Source organism: Xenopus tropicalis, chromosome 2, assembly GCF_000004195.4.
Source record: "Xenopus tropicalis strain Nigerian chromosome 2, UCB_Xtro_10.0, whole genome shotgun sequence".
Classification (NCBI taxonomy): Eukaryota; Metazoa; Chordata; class Amphibia; order Anura; family Pipidae; genus Xenopus; species Xenopus tropicalis.
Window position 1 is genome coordinate 16,420,542 of NC_030678.2, and position 19,481 is coordinate 16,440,022.

At 37.9% G+C, this 19,481-nt stretch overlaps 1 protein-coding gene across 4 annotated transcripts in view; it reads left to right on the plus strand.

Moving 5' to 3' along the window:
- The window catches only part of grik1 (glutamate receptor, ionotropic, kainate 1), a 273,219-nt gene that overhangs the window by 215,492 nt on the left and 38,246 nt on the right, over positions 1–19,481 (plus strand). For 3 of the 4 annotated variants that reach the window (XM_002939147.4, XM_031896577.1, XM_004912163.3), the window contains exons 8-12: positions 1,407–1,514; positions 3,063–3,107; positions 10,243–10,356; positions 11,447–11,650; positions 13,309–13,532. In XM_002939147.4, coding sequence (XP_002939193.1) covers positions 1,407–1,514; positions 3,063–3,107; positions 10,243–10,356; positions 11,447–11,650; positions 13,309–13,532 — 695 coding nt within the window. The remainder of the gene's footprint in view (positions 1–1,406; positions 1,515–3,062; positions 3,108–10,242; positions 10,357–11,446; positions 11,651–13,308; positions 13,533–19,481) is intronic. The other variant, XM_004912164.3, reaches the window with a different exon arrangement.

Genomic DNA, 19,481 nt, shown 5'->3' on the forward strand with positions numbered 1-19,481 from the left:
TTCGTATCCAATCCGAATTTATCCCATTCAGGATTCGAACTCGTAATTTCATGAATCTGCCCCTTGAAGTTTTGCAGTGATTTGATATTATTCGTGCTAAATCTCAGGAATTTGAATTTTGGTTTCAAAAACTCAAATGTTCGATATTTATTAAGGGCAAAAACCTCGTAAAGCTTTTGAGTTCATGTAGCATAAACCCATGTAAATGGGATTTTTTTAAGAGTTTGGAATTCATTCCCAGAATTCCTTTTGTTTGTAGAAGTCAATGGGAGTTTGCAAGAGTTTTGGGTTTTTCAAAATTGAATGCATTCGAGTTCAGAGTTTGATTAAATAGAGTTTTTTATATTTGAATTTTCTAATCAAACATTCACGTTTAGTAAAATTTCAAGTTTATTCGAATTGAAAAAAACTTTAAAATTCACACATTCGAAAACTGATCAATAAGCCTTTACATTCCCATTCCCAAAAGTCAAGGGCAATAAATAATATTTGGGGCTTTTGAAGACATTGGGTTTTTGTGGCAAAAATTGCAAATTCAAATTTGAATTTCCAAAAATTCATGGGCTCCTACTAATTATTAGTGATGAATGTATTTTTTCAGCAGGCATGGATTCACACCAGATTTCCACATTTCGCCATTGGCGAATTGTTTCATGAACCTTTCTGCGGATGTGTCAAATTGGGTGTGGTCGCATAAAAATGGGCGTAACTGCATCAAAATAGGCATGGGTGCAACAAAAAAAGTCGCCAAACACGTTTCACTCTGGCATTTCTCAGATTTTCCCATGAAGCAATACGGGACAGATTCACTCATCACTACTAGTAATGAGTGAATCTGTCCCAATCTGTCTCAAAAAATTCATGAAATGACAAAAATTTGTAATGGGCGTCAATGGGCATATTTTCACGCCAACATTTTTTTTATCAATATATTGAAGTCTATGGGGCACATTTACTAATCCTCGAATCCGAATCCCGAATGGGAAAAAATCGGATCGGAAACGAAAATTTTGCGACTTTTTCGTCGCTGCCGCCGCAATTTTTTCATATTGAGCAATTGTAAACGGTGGAAAAACCAATCCGAATTTTTCGCGACAGCGACGAAAAAGTCGCGGAAAATATACGATAAAGTCTTAACAGCGACGAAAAAGTCACGCAAAATACGAAAATATCGCGACGGCGACGAAAAAGTCGCAAAAATACCGATCATTACGAAAAAAACGCATTCGGACGCTTTCGGACCTTCGTGGATTAGTAAATGTGCCCCTGTGGCCGTTTTTTTTTTAAAATTACTACATGTTGTCACATTATGCTGGGACGTTGCAACTGATTTTGATTAATTATATTATTAGATGCATTAACCGATTCATGGAACCAGTTTTGTTTACGATTCCTCTTGTCCTTAGGCACGATGGGATGGCCTGACAGGCCGCATCACATTCAATAGGACAGACGGCCTGAGAAGAGACTTTGATATGGATATCATTAGCCTCAAGGAAGATGGAATGGAAAAGGTATTCAATACCATTTTGTAAAGTACATTTGACATAGGCAAAACTCAAATGTGGATGTATTGCTCTTGCCTGATATCAATAGACCACCCATTCCTCTGTCTTAAAATAATTAAACCTTGACATTAAAAAAGGAAGTAACTATTAATTACCCTCCACAATAACGACTGATTCTTGATAAGTGAATAGACTAATTCCTGATTGATTATCTAATTAATTCTTTTTGAATGATGTCTGAATTAGCTGGTCTTAGTTCAAGTAAAGTTGCACTATATGACTATAGTCAAAGTAAATAGTGCCAAAAACTAAAGAAATAATACTATTATTATTATTTACTACATAAAATACAAATATTAAAATAATTAGTTATACATAAATATATATATTTGTTATAGTAATTATTTAAAATTAATACAATATTATTATTTACTAAATGAATGAAAATGATTACAATAATAGATTTTAAAGCAAATGAACAAAAACATTTGATTACAGAATAGTAAATTCTTACTATTTTTATTATTATTAATTTTAGTTACTATATAAAATACAGTTATTAACATAAATGATAAAATGAACAGAATCATATAATTATAGTATAGTAAGTCATTATTTATAATGAATTTACTTGTTAGAAGTCTAATTGAAGCAATATTATTATTATTGTTATTATTATTATTGTTATTATTATTATTATTATTATTATTATTATTATTATTATTAATAATAATAATAATAATAATAATAATAATAATAATAATAATAATAATAATAATAATACTACTACTACTACTACTACTACTACTACTAATAATAATAATAATAATAATAATAATAATAATAATAATACTACTACTACTACTAATAATAATAATAATAATAATAATAATAATAATAATAATAATAATAATAATAATAATAATAATAATAATAATAATAATAATAAAGTCATTATACTTATTAAAATAATAAATTAGTAAATGGTTATGTATTATAATTTGTATTATCATTATTATTATTTACTACATCAATTCAACTTATTAAAATAATTAACCAAGCTAATTAACGAAAACCATATGATTAAAGTACAGGTATAGGATCCGTTATCTGGAAACCCATTATCCAGAAAGTTCCGAAATTTGGGAAGGCCGTCTCCCATAGACTCAATTTTAAACAAATAATTCTAATTTTTAGAAATGATTTCCCGGAAAAAAAAAAACGACCGCCAAACACGGAAATTCGCCGCAGATCCATGTCTGGTGAAAAATTATGCTCATCGCTACTGAATACCCTTTCCTCTGCATAGAGAAGGAAATAGAGATGCAATATGTATTTGCTCAAATAGATTTAAGCAAAGTGCTCTGAATTACAAACCCCGAACAAACATCCAAATAAGGGATCCAATAACTGTATATTTGCACGTTACTAGGCCTTCTCTTTAAGCCAAACCTTACCAAGATAATATCCTGGATAGACACTGATGTATTATTTCTTACAATAAATAATTGTAATTGCCTTGTTTAATGTGAACTATTTATTCATTTCCCCAAGGCTGCTGGTGAGACAGTTAACCATTTAAATAAAGTTTGGAAGAAGGTTTGTACATTGATGTGATGGAGAAATGACCCAGGCTGTGTTTCAACCATACGGTGTTGCCTTCTGTCAGTTCATTCATTCATTGCAGTTTATGGACAATGTAGTTTCATAGAGAATTCTCCCATGTCAAATGCGTTAGGTGCCACCCAAGATAATAAAGGAAATAGACGTTATTCAAGATGATGATATTGGCTCCATATTTTATTTTTAAACTCAGAGAATATACAGTACCAGGAGGCTGATTTATCAGTTTTTGAATTTGAGGTTTTGCAAAAATCATGATTAAAAACCCTTGTGCTTTCCACTAATTTCCAATTAGTCTGTAAAATGCCACAGTTTGAAAAAATATCTCCAAAATAATGATTTGTTAAAAATGAGAGATCACTTGAATGTAAATAATGTATCTCCCATTGATGCTCGATAGGTTTTAATTTGAAATTTGAAATTAGATTTTAGAACTTTGAAAAAAAATTTGAGATCACATTTTTTTTGCCTTGATTTTTCTCAAATCGTCAGAAAATATAGTCAAATTTTAAAAAAAAATTGCCCCTAGGTATATAAGGTTTCCAGTTCTTTCAGTTTTGTGAATTTTCCCTTCACAAAACGCACGATCCCCAACCTTTTATATCCACTTTTATATCCAAAAATGTGAATCTTTGAAAAGATTTGTAAAAGGCAAAAAAAATAAGTGAAATGGCAAAATATCACGTCAAAAAAAAATTGTAGTGGGTAAAGTCAAAAAAGATTGTCGGAATTTTTTTTGATGTGCGTGACATTTTTTGCCCGTATGTCTTTTTTTTTTTTTTTTACGCACACCAAATTTTTACATGGTGAATTTTGTCGCCCAAATTATTTTCACCCATCACTACCTGTGAGCCACATTCAAATGGAAAAATTTTGGGGAGCAACACAAGCATGAAAAAGGTTCGTGGGGTGCCAATAAGAGCTATAATTGGCTACTTATAGCCCCTGAGTGGACTGGCAGCCTACAGAAGGCTCTGTTTGGCATTATACTTGGTTTTTATTCAACCAAAACTTGCCCCCAAGTCAGGAATTCAAAAATAACTCCCTGGTTTGGGGGCACTGAGAGCAACATCCAAGGGGTTGGGGAGCAACATGTTACCCCTGAGCCACTGGTTGGGGATCACTGCTATAACATTTCTCTGCTCTTTGACAATTATATTTCAAAAAATTACATTTCCTGAGCATCTACACCTGGCTTAAGAATGCCCATATAACTGCACATAAAACAATCTTGCTAAATTTTGAAGTCTTTTTTTAAAAAAAACTCTGAATGTTAAAAAAAAAGAGAGATTTTTTTGCCAAGATTTTCCTGTGAAAAAAACAAAATCCCAAAGTTTAATAAAATTGCCTCTATGGGCATTATATGTATTTCAGTTTAATTCAATTTCAGTTTCCCTTTACAGTAACTATGTGAGATTTATACAGTCATTTTTTCCCATGGTCCTTCTAATGTTTCTCTGCTCTGCGGCTGTTCACAGGGCATTAGATATATTAGTTAAACATGTGAGGACAAACGCAAAATAAAGTTATTAATGGGGAGAAAATCAGCAGTAGGAAAAATGTTTCTTTGCACTTATTAGATTTCATTGGGAACCTGCTGGCACCTATGTGTGTAAGTCAGCTTTAATGTTAAAGTCTTCAATTATTACAGTTGCTTTAGATTTATTTATACTAGATATATTGTGTTGCTAGTCTTTATTACTTATCTTTTCCAATTTATATTCCTGTCTCTCGTTCAGGGTGAAGACACACGGAGCTACTAGTAGCAGCTACTTGTCACGGCTACTAAAACAGACAATGCTGATCATTTACTGATAATTGTCTCTACGTGTGTTTTAGCAGAGGCAATTCTCATTATTGTCTATGGGGTTTAGTAGCTGTGAAAATGTAGCTGCTTCTAAGTAGCTATTTGTGTCTTTAACCTTAAACCACTGACTGGTTGCTAGGGAAAATAAGACCCTTAAGTTGCTGAAATACCAATCTGGAGAACTGCTGAACAAATAGCTGAATAACTGAAAACCCAAAAAGTCAAGAACAATTGCAAACTGACAAATTGCAAACATGGGAAATGAATCTATAACTATATAATTAAACTGCAATAATGTGAAACAAATGGTATTAGTGCTTGCCTCTATATGTGTGTTGTCTGTGTGGTGACTGATAGCATCATGTAGACTTATGTATTCTATGTTGTGTGATCCTAAAACCATATCTTATGGCTTATTTAAGGGAATAGGTCAAAGATGGACTTTAATGTACATGTTAAGTGACATTGTTTTTTATGTTATGTCTAAACAGATCTGTTACATATTCTTAAATATTTGTTTTCTGTTGTATGATGTATGAATATATTTTAATCCTTACATGGCCCTTTTAATGGGGTAGGAGAGGAATAAATAGAGGGGTTTCAGGTAAAATAATATTCTTCTATTCTTTCATACTGGGCAAAAGCTTGGCTGTACACATCCTCTTTCTTTGAGCAGGGTCGGACTGGGGGGTGTAGGGCCCACCAGGGCTGCCTCCCCATGGGCCATGCAGGTGCCCCCACCAGCCATGTCCCCCACACCCCCTAACCCCCCCCACAGGGTGCCCCCGCTGAGCCTCCCTAACCCCCCGCAGGGGCCCCCACTGAGCCTCCCTAACCCCCTGCAGTGGCCCCTGCTGAGCCTCCCTAACCCCCCGCAGGGGCCCCCACTGAGCCTCCCTAACCCCCCACAGGGTGCCCCCCTGAGCCTCCCTAACCCCCTGCAGTGGCCCCTGCTGAGCCTCCCTAACCCCCTGCAGGGTTCTCCACTGATGTCCTCCCCTGAGCGCGTGTTTAACACATGGGAGGAACGGTTGACCGGGGGAGTGGTGGCAAGGGTTGGGTTTGGACCACCGTGTCCTGGTGGCCCAGTCCGACCCTGTCTTTGAGTCTCTAGACTGGAGTCAAACTTAACATCATGGTAGTTTTTAATATATTTAGGTAGAGGAGGAGAAGAGAGCAAATAAGCATAATATTCTTTACTTTCACTGAAGGCTAGAGTTTTTTCTTGGTTGGGTTGCCATCTTTTGTCAGTGTTCTTACCAGCCAGGGTAGGAGGCAGGTCCACAAGGGGGCGGGTCTGTGCTGTTGAGGCATGGTTGTGACATAAGTGGGGGCAGGGCATGATGTTGGTGACCCATATTCAAGGGGAAGTAGGGAGCAAGGTGGGTTATAAAGGAAGCTGGGAGAGGGGATATGAGGTGGGCTGGTGACTGAGGACAAGCACTGGCCCTGGGTGGTATTTTACCAGCTAGGGCAGTGAAACAGGCTCGGTGGCTATCTTAGTTCTTGGAGTCAGACCTATATCCACAGAATGGTATATGGTGCGCAGATATAAAGGTCAATAAAGAATAAGTCACTTTGGTGAAGGTATCAAGTACACATTCAGTAGAAATCATTAAGTAATGGGGGGCTCTGATTATTGGATAACTTGTTTGGGAACCACTGCCTTAAGGACTTTCATTGCACTAGTAATAAGTAAGGACAATAGGGAAAGGAAAGTTTCCAACAGAAATTAGCATTTCCAAAACTCACAAGTAACTGCAATTAACAGAACAAGATTCTGGAATGGGTTTTATTTTTCTGCCTAATTATGTTAGATAAACTCTATTTGCATTGGGCGATATTTGTCCCTATCCTGCTCAGAAAGTAATTATCCCTACAAATGAAGTTTCATTGTGCATTATGTTTGCTTCTCAAGAGCCGCAGTAATTAATAATTAAAAAAAGATACAATTAAAATTATTATGAGATTTATTATGCCGACTACAGTGTAAAATAAAGTCTTTGGATACTTTTATGTATGTATGTTAGAACCACTCCATAATAAAACTAGATTATTCTTGGTAATTTATACTGGCTGTGCAGGGACACTTGTTATATAATTAATAGATATATATTCTTGTACTTACCCAGACACAACACTCCCTTTGCAATGATACTTTTAATTACACTGACCATTAGATTCTTGGACATTAAACAGAAGGAATTATGGGAAGAAAACTAAGTTTTGTTCTATTTATATGACTCTTTAGGCTAAAGCTCATCCACTGAGTTGTAAAGCACATCCATTTTTATTTACCAACTATTATTATAATCAAACAATAATCATTACAGGGATTGTATAGGAACCTAGATGGGCAGAAAATCTTTAGGGGGCTTGAAGTTGGAGATATATGTATTTATTATTTATAAATATGATAAGGACAGTGACGAGCATTTACTTTGGTAAGTGTGTAGGCGCCATCTCAGTGCATTGTGCCTGAGTCTGAGCTTTCAGCCAGCGCTACACATTAGAACTGCTTTCAGCTAACCTATTGTTTCTCCTACTCCCATGTAACTGGAGGAGTCCCAAGCCGGACTTGGATTTCTTACTATTGAGTGCTATTCTGATACCTACTAGGAGCTGCTATCTTACTCCCTTCCCATTGTTCTGCTGATCGAAGGGGGGTGGGAATATCACTCCAACTTGCAGCTCAGCAGTAAAGTGTGACTGAAGTTTATCTGAACACAAGTCACATGGCTCTGGGCACCTGGGAAAGTAAGAATATCTCTAGCCCCACGTCAAATATAAAAAAATCTGTTTGTGTTTTTGAAAAACAAATCACAATGCATCTGCTGGAGAAGATCTATTAACTGATGGGGTTTTTAAAAAAAAAAAACATGTTTAATAAGACACTTGCAACTCCCTAGATTATGAAACTGCTTATCTAGTAAATCACCTTTTTTTTTTTTTTTTTTTAAATTTTATTTGGGGGGGGGGAGTCTCTCCTGCCAAAATAGTAGTTTAAGAAGTGCTGTGGTCCCCCTAAATATCTAATGGGAAGGCATGTACACCATAAATTCTAAGCTGCACCCATAATAAAGGAGTGAAGTCTATTTCCCTTTCTTTATGTTAGCACATGATAAATATGTTTAGCATACCAATATTTGCGCTAAATATTTGTGTACTCATTATGAATGCAGACCTTGCTGTTACTTGGAATGCAGACTGAAACAATTTTCAGCCTACAATAACTGCTTGGCAACCTTATGCCTTTGCATCTGTGTTCCGTTGGCGAGGCACAGTATTTCAAGCTGTTATTTTTGCAACAGTGAGCACTGATTACCTTGTAAACCTCTCCCCTAGGAGAACAGCAAACAGTCCATCAGCGGTATTTGGCTGTAATGCTCGCTCCAACGTTCATGCCAAGGTAGAAGCCACACTAATGATGTCCATCCCATAGGTACCGCTTACAGAATAACTGCATCCCAGGGCGTATGTTTCATTTGTGCATTTCTGCATTTGCAGCTGGCTGGGTCTTTAATAGTGACCAGCCTATTGAACCCAATGAAGGTTTTTTTTTAGGAAGAACAGCAATGGCTGCATGTCTCAGTAACTTAAGTGGAGCTGGTAGTAGTAATAAACCCTTACCAAGAGCTAGATATGGAAAAGACCCAGGGACTCAATTACTAACGCATGCTAAAGGCACACATTTGCTCATGTTATGTTTATGCTATGCCCTAAGCAATAGCCTCTAAATTATAATAAATCTAATGTTAGGGAACTGTTTGCATCTATTAATATGAATGAGGGGCTAGGCACAAGGAAAATACATAGAGGTATCATAGACTAGGACTCTATTCTTGTATTGTGCTTGCCATATATATTTATATACAATATATGCACATAAAGCAATAACCTGTTCCCTATCCAGTCTCAAGCAGACCTGCACCCAACCTTAACCCATTGCCTTATAGACTCACACCCGACCCTAACCTGCTGCCTCCCAACCTGAACCCAACCCAACAATGCACCTCTATTTATAGACCTGCGCCCAACCCTAACCCACTGTCTCCCAACCTGAACCCAACCCAACAATGCACCTCTATTTATAGACTTGCACCCAACCCTAACCCGCTGTCTCCCAACCTGAACCCAACCCAACAATGCACCTCTATTAATAGACCTGCGCCCAACCCTAACCCACTGTCTCCCAACCTGAACCCAACAATGCACTTCTATTTATAGACCTGCACCCAACCCTAACCCGCTGTCTTGTGCTTTAAGACCACTGGGAGCAACATCCAAGGAGTTGGTGAGCAACATGTTGCTTGTGAGCCACTGCTCTACATAATAGTAAAAGTTAACTCAGTTAAACAACCCCTGTAAGTTTAGAGAAAGGGGCAAAAAAGGAGAGGTGGCTGCCTTTAGAAAGCCACCTTGCTTATGGAAATGATGGGATCCAATACAAGTGCAAAGTGTTTAGAGACAGACAAAATTTACTGGCCCCCCAAAAATGTACCCTAGTAATTCCCTATGCAACGGTGTGCTGTTATGTATACGTAGGTATCTTTCTGCATTGTGGACAACAATCAAATCAAAACCCTCTTCCCCCAGTGCAACACAGACCATCAGTAGTTAAAAAATAATTTCTATAAAAGGACTTTTTTTTCCCTCACCGCAGGTGCTTAAAAAACCCAGTAATAATTTTCGATAGTATAGGAAATGCAATTAACACTCGCATTCTGTCGGGGGGGATGAATTTTTCTAAATGCTCTGCTGGTTGCTACGCGCCTCACACAGACTATTAAACCTTCACAGTCATTTTCTAGAGGAGAACAAACACTCCCGTCGGCTCCTCTTCTTTTATTACTGAAAACAACAGGTGATAAATGTAGCCGACTCCAGCAGTAGCAGAACACCGGTCGCAACCAACATAATGTTTACCCAACAAAGAAATAAAATTTGAAAGGAGCGATCATTTAATTTTGTTGTACCCTGTGCTGTTCCCAAGCCACTGTCTCGCTGTTTCCCTATAGGGTAGAACAGGAATATAACCACAAGAAAAGAATTCAGGTCACGCACTTCATCTCCAAAATACTTCATTCAAAAAATGTGCTTTAGTGAAGACATCGCTATCCATGAAGAAATTACACAATTAGAGAAAAAAAGAACAGGCTGGAATGAAAATGTGTCGGCTGTTACTTATGCTTGGTTATAGGGACTATTGCACAGATATTCTTGGTTTCTCAACACCTTCCCTATAAAATCAAGTCATTTATATGAGCCACGGAGACGTTAATATCTATGTTTGATGTCTTGTAGGTTGGCGTTTGGAATTCAAACACAGGTCTGAACATGACGGACAATTTAAAAGACAAGTCCACCAATATCACTGATTCGCTTGCTAACAGGACGCTTATAGTCACCACCATCTTGGTAAGTAGAAAAATGCTTTCCTACGACAAATATCGTGTATATTTCAAGGGGGGAGTTTGGCCGCAGCTGAGGTCCAATGAAGATGTTATATAATAAAAACCGTTTCCTGAATCATTTTTGGCATTTTAGCCTTCTGGTGTATCATGTCCCACTGATAACAAAGGAGTAGAGACAAGCGAATCTGTTTTGCTTTGCCGAAAAATTCGTGAAACTTTGGAAAAAATTGCGAAATGGAGAAAAATTAGTGAAACGCGGCTTACACAACTTATTTGATGCTCTGCAACTATTTTTGATGAGACCATGACTTCTTTTTATGCAACCTCAACTTTTTTTGACACAACCTCAATGTATTTGATGTGACTGCAACTTTTTTTGATGCGCCCAGGTTTTTTTATGCAGCCAGGACTTTTTGATGCAATCTTAATGTATTTGATGAGACCATGATTTTTTTGACGCAATGACTTATTTTTGATGCAGCTATTTTCTCATGTGGTTTTAGAGAAGAGGAGTTTAGTTGTGGTTTCAAAAACCACTAAAACCACGAAAATGAGAATGTTGATGCATATATGTCTGAGGAGCCATTGTGCTAGATGGGGACTCTAACAACCTCTTGTACGGCTGCATCCAGCTTGTTGGCCACCTGTTGGATAGTCCTGCTCCATATAACTGTCCCACCAAACAGATTTCTCAGTAATGGGTCTATAGGCTATTTTTGGTTTATCATCTGAAATGAGGTCACAAACCTCAGTATCCGTAACCTACTGCTACAGCAGGACATCATAAACCTCCTTCTTTAGATATCATGACAATATGGGAATAGCAAATCATTTACGGTAATACTGGACAGAAATCTGCCCGGACATTTGTGTAAAAAGGAAATCCATGTAAAATCATAATTTATAGCAACTTAAATGACAACAGGAAGATATAGATGGACAACAGCAAGATAAAATCTGTTCCATGTTGTTTCTTGAAAATGCAGTTTTTGGCTGACCGCACTACACATAGATTTTAATAAATGAATTATGAGTAAATGTATTCATATGTGCATACTGTGACTGAATACGCATTATGTCTTTGTTCATCTCAGGAGGATCCATATGTGATGTTTAGGAAGTCGGACAAGCCACTATATGGAAATGATCGATTTGAGGGCTATTGCTTGGATTTACTGAAAGAGCTGTCTAACATCCTGGGCTTTACCTATGAAGTCCGTTTAGTTGTAGATGGCAAATACGGAGCACAGAATGACAAAGGAGAGTGGAATGGAATGGTCAGAGAGCTGATTGATCACGTAAGAGAAATCATGCCAAGAGATGCAGTAGATTTATATGTTTGTCAGATGATATAGTGAAATTCACATTTTACTGCAGAACTTTTGTAATATGTGGTTAAAATGTACAGATGTGGGACCTCTCACCTGTAAACTCATTAAACATAAATCTCCAAATATATCATTTTCATTTTCCATATTGTCCTTCCAATTTTTTTTCAATAATGATAATTTCTGCTTGAACCTGATGGTAAATATGTTAACATAAATCCATTTTTATGGCAAACCAATTCTATTGTTTTTTTATGTTTTCTGTAGTCTTAAGACACTCAATGTTATGCAAGGCCCTTTTTATACCAAATAGTTACCAATGCTGGGCACTATTGTGCGCTAATGAATTACATTCATCAATCTGCAATATGCATAGTGCTTGATCTGGTACAAGAAGCCCTGTAACTTAAGTACCAGGCTCCTGAACCCCTTACAATCCTTGGTTCCCCCTCTTATTGGAACAATATAAATGTATTTGTAGTAATAAGTCAAATCAACTGTACTTGCTCTGTTTTTATTGAAGATGTTTCACTGGTCATCCAATCAGTTCTCTCAATTCTCATTCTGAATTGAAAAAGATGACTAGCAAAACGTTTTTGAGAAAAACAAAACAAGTCCAGTTGATTTGACTTGTTACTATAGATATACGATGACCTGGATGAATGGGAACCTTCACAGAAACACTATAAATGACACACAAGGAAGAGGCTTCCAGGGTCATGTCTGAATCCAGTCCATGTGTTGCTTCTTCTGTATTCCATGCTGGCAGGAGAAAGCAGCCCAGCATGCAGAGACAATTAGAACATCCATCTAGGCATTGTGGAAAAATAACATGGCTCTTGACTTTTACCAATAAATGAGCCGTTGGGTGCCTAATTAATGAATAAATCCCACACTTGTACTATCATTCTTGGTTGTTACAGTTTGCGCTTTTATATTCATTAATAATTCTATGATGTACATGATTAATTGGTTCTGTGGCACTGAAGCATGCAGCCATGACATTGGACTTGGTGGTCTAAACACCGCTGATGACAGGGTTTATGTTAATGTTCCAGCCCATGGAGTATTTGAATTGCCCCCAATCCCAGCTGCACATTCATGCCAATTGATTTAAGATTACATTTCAATAAAATCTCTTCACATTGTCCTTGTTATTATAGAATACATTATAAAAATGCTTTTTGCCAATACATAAAGGTATGGGACCCATTTTATAAAAAAAAACATTATCTAGAAAGCTCCAAATTACAGGAAGACCATCTCCCATACACTTCATTTTAATCAAATAATCCAAATTTTTGATCCCAACCAAGATATAATTAATCCTTATTGGAGGCAAAACAATCCTATTGGGTTTATTTAATGTTTAAATTATTTTCTTGTAGACTTAAGGAATAGAGATCCAAATTACAGAAAGACCCCTTATCCAGAAAACCCAAGGTCCTTAGCACTCCGGGTAACAGATCCCATACCTGATCTTGGTTTCAACATTAAACAAAGGTTCCATGTATTTAAACAGTGTAAGGTCACATTAACGCCAGATTTAGATTTATAGATGATTTACTGGGTAGAATACGGTTTTTCCCACTGGCTCATCTCCTATTTTTGTATTTTTCCTCTTGCAGAAAGCGGATCTGGCTGTTGCCCCACTCACAATTACATATGTCAGAGAAAAAGTGATAGACTTCTCCAAGCCATTCATGACACTGGGAATTAGTATTTTATATCGGAAACCCAATGGTACAAATCCTGGTGTATTTTCATTTCTCAACCCTCTTTCCCCTGATATCTGGATGTATGTGCTGCTTGCCTGTCTGGGAGTCAGTTGTGTCTTGTTTGTCATTGCCAGGTGAGTTTCAACCTCCTTACTTGACCTGTGATAAGATTTGGGCAAATAGAGAATTATAGTTTTGTTGAAAGTTTTTCTTATTAAATGTGGCAGCTGCTTAAATATTTAGAAGAACATTTCTATTGTTTTAAAGTCTCAAATGACAGTACAATGACCAGGTGACTGAATGATTGATTAAACTTGTTTGATGAATACTGGTTGCTGGGCTAGATGATAGCTATTTTGAGGAATCTGTGTGGGTATTTACCTTTACAGAAGTGGAACCCAATCAAATTCTGGATGGCAAAGGGGGTCCAAACCCAAAACATCTAAATTTCTCATTTCTAATCTCAAGGGAAACATCTAGTTCTTTTGTATGGTTCCATATTGTATGTATTCATAATGGCTTCTTGTTCACCGTGATCAGTCCCAATGTGGTCGCCTTTGGTTAATAACTTAGTATCTCTTCTGTGGAACCTCTCTTGTTCAATTAAGTCTTTTGCGTCTTATAGTTAAAAATGAAGCCCCACCCACAAGAAAGATCACTGCCAAAATTACTATTCATATTTTAGCATATTCTTTATACAACTCAGTATAATATTACATTAATGTTCTAGAAGAAATATAGAAAGACCAGATATAGATTTATAGATGATTTACTGGGTAGAATACAATTTTTCCTTCTGGCTTATCTCCTATTTACATTCCCAGAAGTGAAACCCAATCAAATTCTGGATGACAAAGGGGGTCCAAACCCAAAACATCTAAATTACTCATTTCTAATCTCAAGGGAAACATCTAGTTCTTTTGTATGGTTCCATATTGTATGTATTCATAATGGCTTCTTGTTCACTCTGATCAGTCCCAATGTGGTCGCCTTTGGTTAATAACTTAGTATCTCTTCTGTGGAACCTCTCTTGTTCAATAAACTCTTTTGCGTCTTATAGTTAAAAATGAAGCCCCACCCATAAGAAAGATCACTGCCAAAATTACTATTCATATTTTAGCATATTCTTTACACAACTCAGTATAATATCACATTAACGTTCTAGAAGAAATATAGAAAGACCAGATATAGATTTATAGACGATTTATTGGGTAGAATACAATTTTTCCTTCTGGCTTATCTCCTATTTACATTCCCAGAAGTGGAACCCAATCAAATTCTGGATGGCAATGGGGGTCCAAACCCAAAACATCTAAATTACTCATTTCTAATCTCAAGGGAAACATCTAGTTCTTTTGTATGGTTCCATATTGTATGTATTCATAATGGCTTCTTGTTCACTGTGATCAGTCCCAGTGTGGTCGCCTTTGGTTAATAACATAGTATCTCTTCTGTGGAACCTCTCTTGTTCAATAAAGTCTTCTGCGTCTCATAGTTAAAAATGAAGCCCCACCCACAGGAAAGATCACTGCCAAAATTACTATTCATAGTTTGGGCACATTCTTTACACAACTCAGCATTATTATCCTAAGTTCAACGGCATGTTAAAATATTTGCTCATTAATTAGCGTGTTTATTGCAAACTGATTTCATTATTTCAGCTAAACTAAGCCCCAAGAGTTAATAAATTCAGAGATTAATCATAATGCTGAAACAGTAATTAAAATGTATCGGCTATGACACTGGCAATTAAAAAAGCTTTGCGATTATAAATGCCGCCGACAAGTTTTGATGTCACTGTGGGGAGGAACAAAGACCTTTACTTGTAGCTTTGACAGTTGCTGCTCGGAATCGCAGGAGATTCGCTTATAGACAAATTATTCTTTCATAGGAATCCAGGTGCTTCCATTCTCCTGTTATACCATTAAATATGGCTTTTGGGAACGTGAAATGGCAAGTGAATGACAGAAAGGTGTCCTCTAAATCACTGCCTTACCTAGGAAATGCACTACGTGTTCGAAAGTATCTGGACACATTTTTAGCCAAAAGTATATGGATACTCCATCTAAAATGACACATTTTCAGTTGGACTCAAGGATGAATCCCAAACTGTCTCCGGCAGAAATGTCAGCACAAGAACTATTAATAGGGAATGGGGGATTATGGGGGCTCAGAATAAATCACCATTTGCAAGTGCCAGCTGGAGTGGGGTAGAGGTCATGCCAGTGGAAATTCATCCTGTGATGAGACAAATGGCATTTCACTATCTGCCAGTATAATGGAAAAGTCTGGGTTTGGCAGATGCCACAACGTTACACACACTGGAACACGTAATGCCAATGTTAAAGTCTGGTGGAGCAGGAATAATTGTCTGGGACAGTTCCATGGTTTTGACTAGCACCCTGGTTTCAGAAAACAAACCTTTAGGCTAAATTGTTCAATAACATTCTTTGATGCCTACCTGGGGAAGGCTCTGCCCTGTTTCAGTACAATAATGCCCCTATGCACAAAGCAAGGTCTGTGCAGAATAGATTTGCTGAGATGGGAGTGAAAGAACTTATTTGCTCTACACAGAGCAATGACTTCAACACAACCAAGCAGATGTCGGATTATTATAACATGTTCTGTGCAGTTAATGAATTAGAGCACTGCCTGAGATCCATGTCTGGCCACCAACCTCAGTGCCAAATACCACTAATCCTCTTGTGGCTGAATGAAAGCAATTCTAACCAAAATTTGGTGGAAAGCCTTCCCAGAGGAGTAAAGGCTTCTATAGCAGCAAAAGGAATCAGATTTGTACAGTCAGATGTCCAGATGATTTTGGCCTTATAGTGTAGCATTAAAAATGTGCTAACTTTGCAAACATATAGCCTTGGGAAAATCCATTTCAGCTAATCAGATGTTTACATTTATTATTCTGCACACAATAGTTAACTGCTGACTGGAGCTGTGAAACCTTTGTTTCCCAATCTACTATAGATATTGCTAGATAAATAAATAGTTGTTACTGCTAGTTTCAACAGTTCCAGTTCTTAAACATCTCTGGAAATTATGTTCCAAGCAAAAATGTATTGGATTTCCAAGGCCCATCCATTGTTGCATGACTAATTCCTTGTGTAGTATTCTGTACTACCAGCAACAATACATGGCACCATTATGCCTAAATGTAACTCCACCCTGGGAACATCTTGGATAGACAACTCTCCAGCCTGATTAATAAATACTCATCTTATCTGCCCTCTCATATTTACAGCCCACTCCCAGGAAGCAATCTGAGCATCAGTATCCTCCCAAAGCCTGCCATTTGTTCTGTGCTTTCTATTTAGGGCTGGGCGATATACCGTTTAATACCGAATACCGGTGTTTTTTTTAAAAACTATTTTTCAGATACCGCAATACCGGGGTGTCAGGGTACTCACCCGTGCGGCCCGGTCTCGCGCGCCTCCTTGCGTGCGTGCGCGTCCAGGTGCCCGTGCATCAAAGCGCACGTACATGTCAAAGTGTGCACGTCCGCGACGCGCTGACGGCGCCGGTTCTGCGCATGCGTGGGGGGTATTTAAAGCTATCAAACGCCTCCTCCTGTGCTATGTTGTCTGCGGCCTTGCCTGGGAAACTAAGCCTGCCTGATTTACCTTACGACTTTCTGTTGCCGATCCTTCGCTTGCCTGACTCTGATTTTCAATACTGCAGTAATTATTCTCTAATTTATTAGGAAATGGGGTTAAAAAAAAATACCGTCAAATACCGTGACACCGATATAATTTTGAAAAATACCGTGATATCAATTTTTGGTCACACCGCCCAGCTCTATTTCTATTTATTAATACTCCAATTAATGAATTCAATTCACTGACTACTTTTGCCTTACTCTCCCAGGATAATAACCGAAGCCATGGACAAATATCCTGCACGTTGAACACTGGCAAACAGCTTTTTTTTCTTCTTTTCCATTACCATTTTTTTGAAGATTACTTAAAATTCAGCAAACATTCCCCTAAGTGCATTCCTCTTGAAAGTGTCTATTTCATGTAAAAACACTCATCCTTTGTGGTGCGGCAGTTATCACCTGCTCTAAAAGCAAATGCCAATCAAGTGATCGTTAAATTGAGTTTCCTTCCTTGGACAATGGGCGTATCAAAAGGAAGAAAGAATTTTAGCCCCGCTGACCGAAAGAGCTCCGTGACGCCGTGGAGCATCATCTGGCACTTAAAGGTTTAAGTCAATACTGGTTTCCTATGTTTTGATGAGGCATCAATTGGGCTCTCAGAGCTCACATTGAAAATCTATCACCTCTCAGCAGTCGGTGTTTAGTGCCAGTTGGAATGAAATTGCAAACCAGCGGGATGTTTGATCTCCAAGGGGCACTAATGCATTTCTGTCTAATTGTGTTGTACAATGTGACACAGTGTGCCAATTCCCAGTCTGCTTACATGGCACTGACCTCCATTTTAAGATGTAACTTTACTGCCTATTTAAGTAATCTAAGAAATTATTTTGTCTGCCTGAGAGGGGTTGGGTGTTAGTAAGGGTCCTACATTCTTTGCAGATTCACATATAGACCAGGCTTTAAGGGGCCCTGATGCCTTCACCATTAATTATATGTTGGAGTCCTCAGGGTTTTAGTCTAGCAGTATCTAATGACCCAAGGTTAGAGAATCTGGACCTGTGGAGGACAGACTACATTTCTCTTTTCTGGAGCACTTACTTGCTCTGACTGAAACCAGAGACAAGGGGTTCCCCATTGCTAAAGTTTAAGGTAAGACCCTGCCTTATGGAAGTAAAAAAAAAAAGGAATAGCTCAATACAACACTTGCGTCCGGTCCCTTGCTGTACTGGAGGATGGAGAAGGGATGGAGGATGCCTTTCCCAGTCTGTCCCTCATGATGGCAACACTTCTGAACACCATCTATTTTTTAATTTCCCTTATATTTGTTTAATGAATTGATATTTTACAATAGGGCTGTTTATAATTAGTTCCTTCTTCCTTTCAGCCTTAAGACCATTGCTCTGGTACCAAAACCTTTTTGTATCTCCTTCAAGAGGATCTTGAGATGTTGTGCTATTATCCACCTAGAAGGAACCAGCCAGGACATGGCCATCACTGGAGTTAAACAGCTATAGCTGCACTCCACAGGGGCATAATATAAAATATAAATCTATATAATAATGTAGCACACCCTTGGGTGAGACTAATATGTATGGGTAACTCCAGCACGCTCACCCCAATGACTGACCACAATAATGGTAAACAATAAGATTCCCTTTCTTTATTAACTGTATCAAACAAGCAGCAGGGATCTGAATATAACTGACAATAGTAAAGCAATATAAATAATGATATACCAAAGAACAATAACACGATTTAGATTACTATTATAGAGTACGCAGTAAATATAAACTTGTTATAAGCTAAATCCTTTAGCTTAATTCCTCTGTCACAGTCCCAGATGATTTGTGCATGTTGGGGCCCTTATTGAGTTTAACTTATTGGCCAATGACACTGTTCCTTTCATTTGCTGGTTAGCAGTGTAAAGGTCCCCATACATGGGCCGATTCTAGCTGCCAATATCAGTCCCTTAGACCGTTTCGGCAGCTAATCGGCCCATGTATGGACACTACCGATGGGCCTGCCCGACCTATATCTGGCCTGAAATCGGGCAAATCTCAATCGGGCAGGTTAGAAAATCTAGTCGGATCAGGGACCGCATCGGCTTGTTGATGCAGTCCCCGAACCGACTTTTCCTATGCCCGTCGTTATAATTCGATCGTTTGGGCCCAGGGCCGAATTAGCCTGGATTCTCCCGATATCGCCCACCCATAGGTGGGGGATATCGGGAGAAGATACGCTTGCTTGGCGACATCACCAAGCGAGCGGATCTGAAGGTGTATGGGCACCTTAACTCTGAAACTTAGTGAGGAAACATTTTCCTTCCAGGTGAGAAATCACTTGGCAGAGAGTATAGTTCAGCACCAGATGGGTTAACTCCTATGGGTTAATAGTACACAGTTCCCCAATAGTGTGTGGTGTTGTAGGTTACTCACAGTCCGTGTGCCTAAATCACTGTATCACCTTTAGTAGCAGC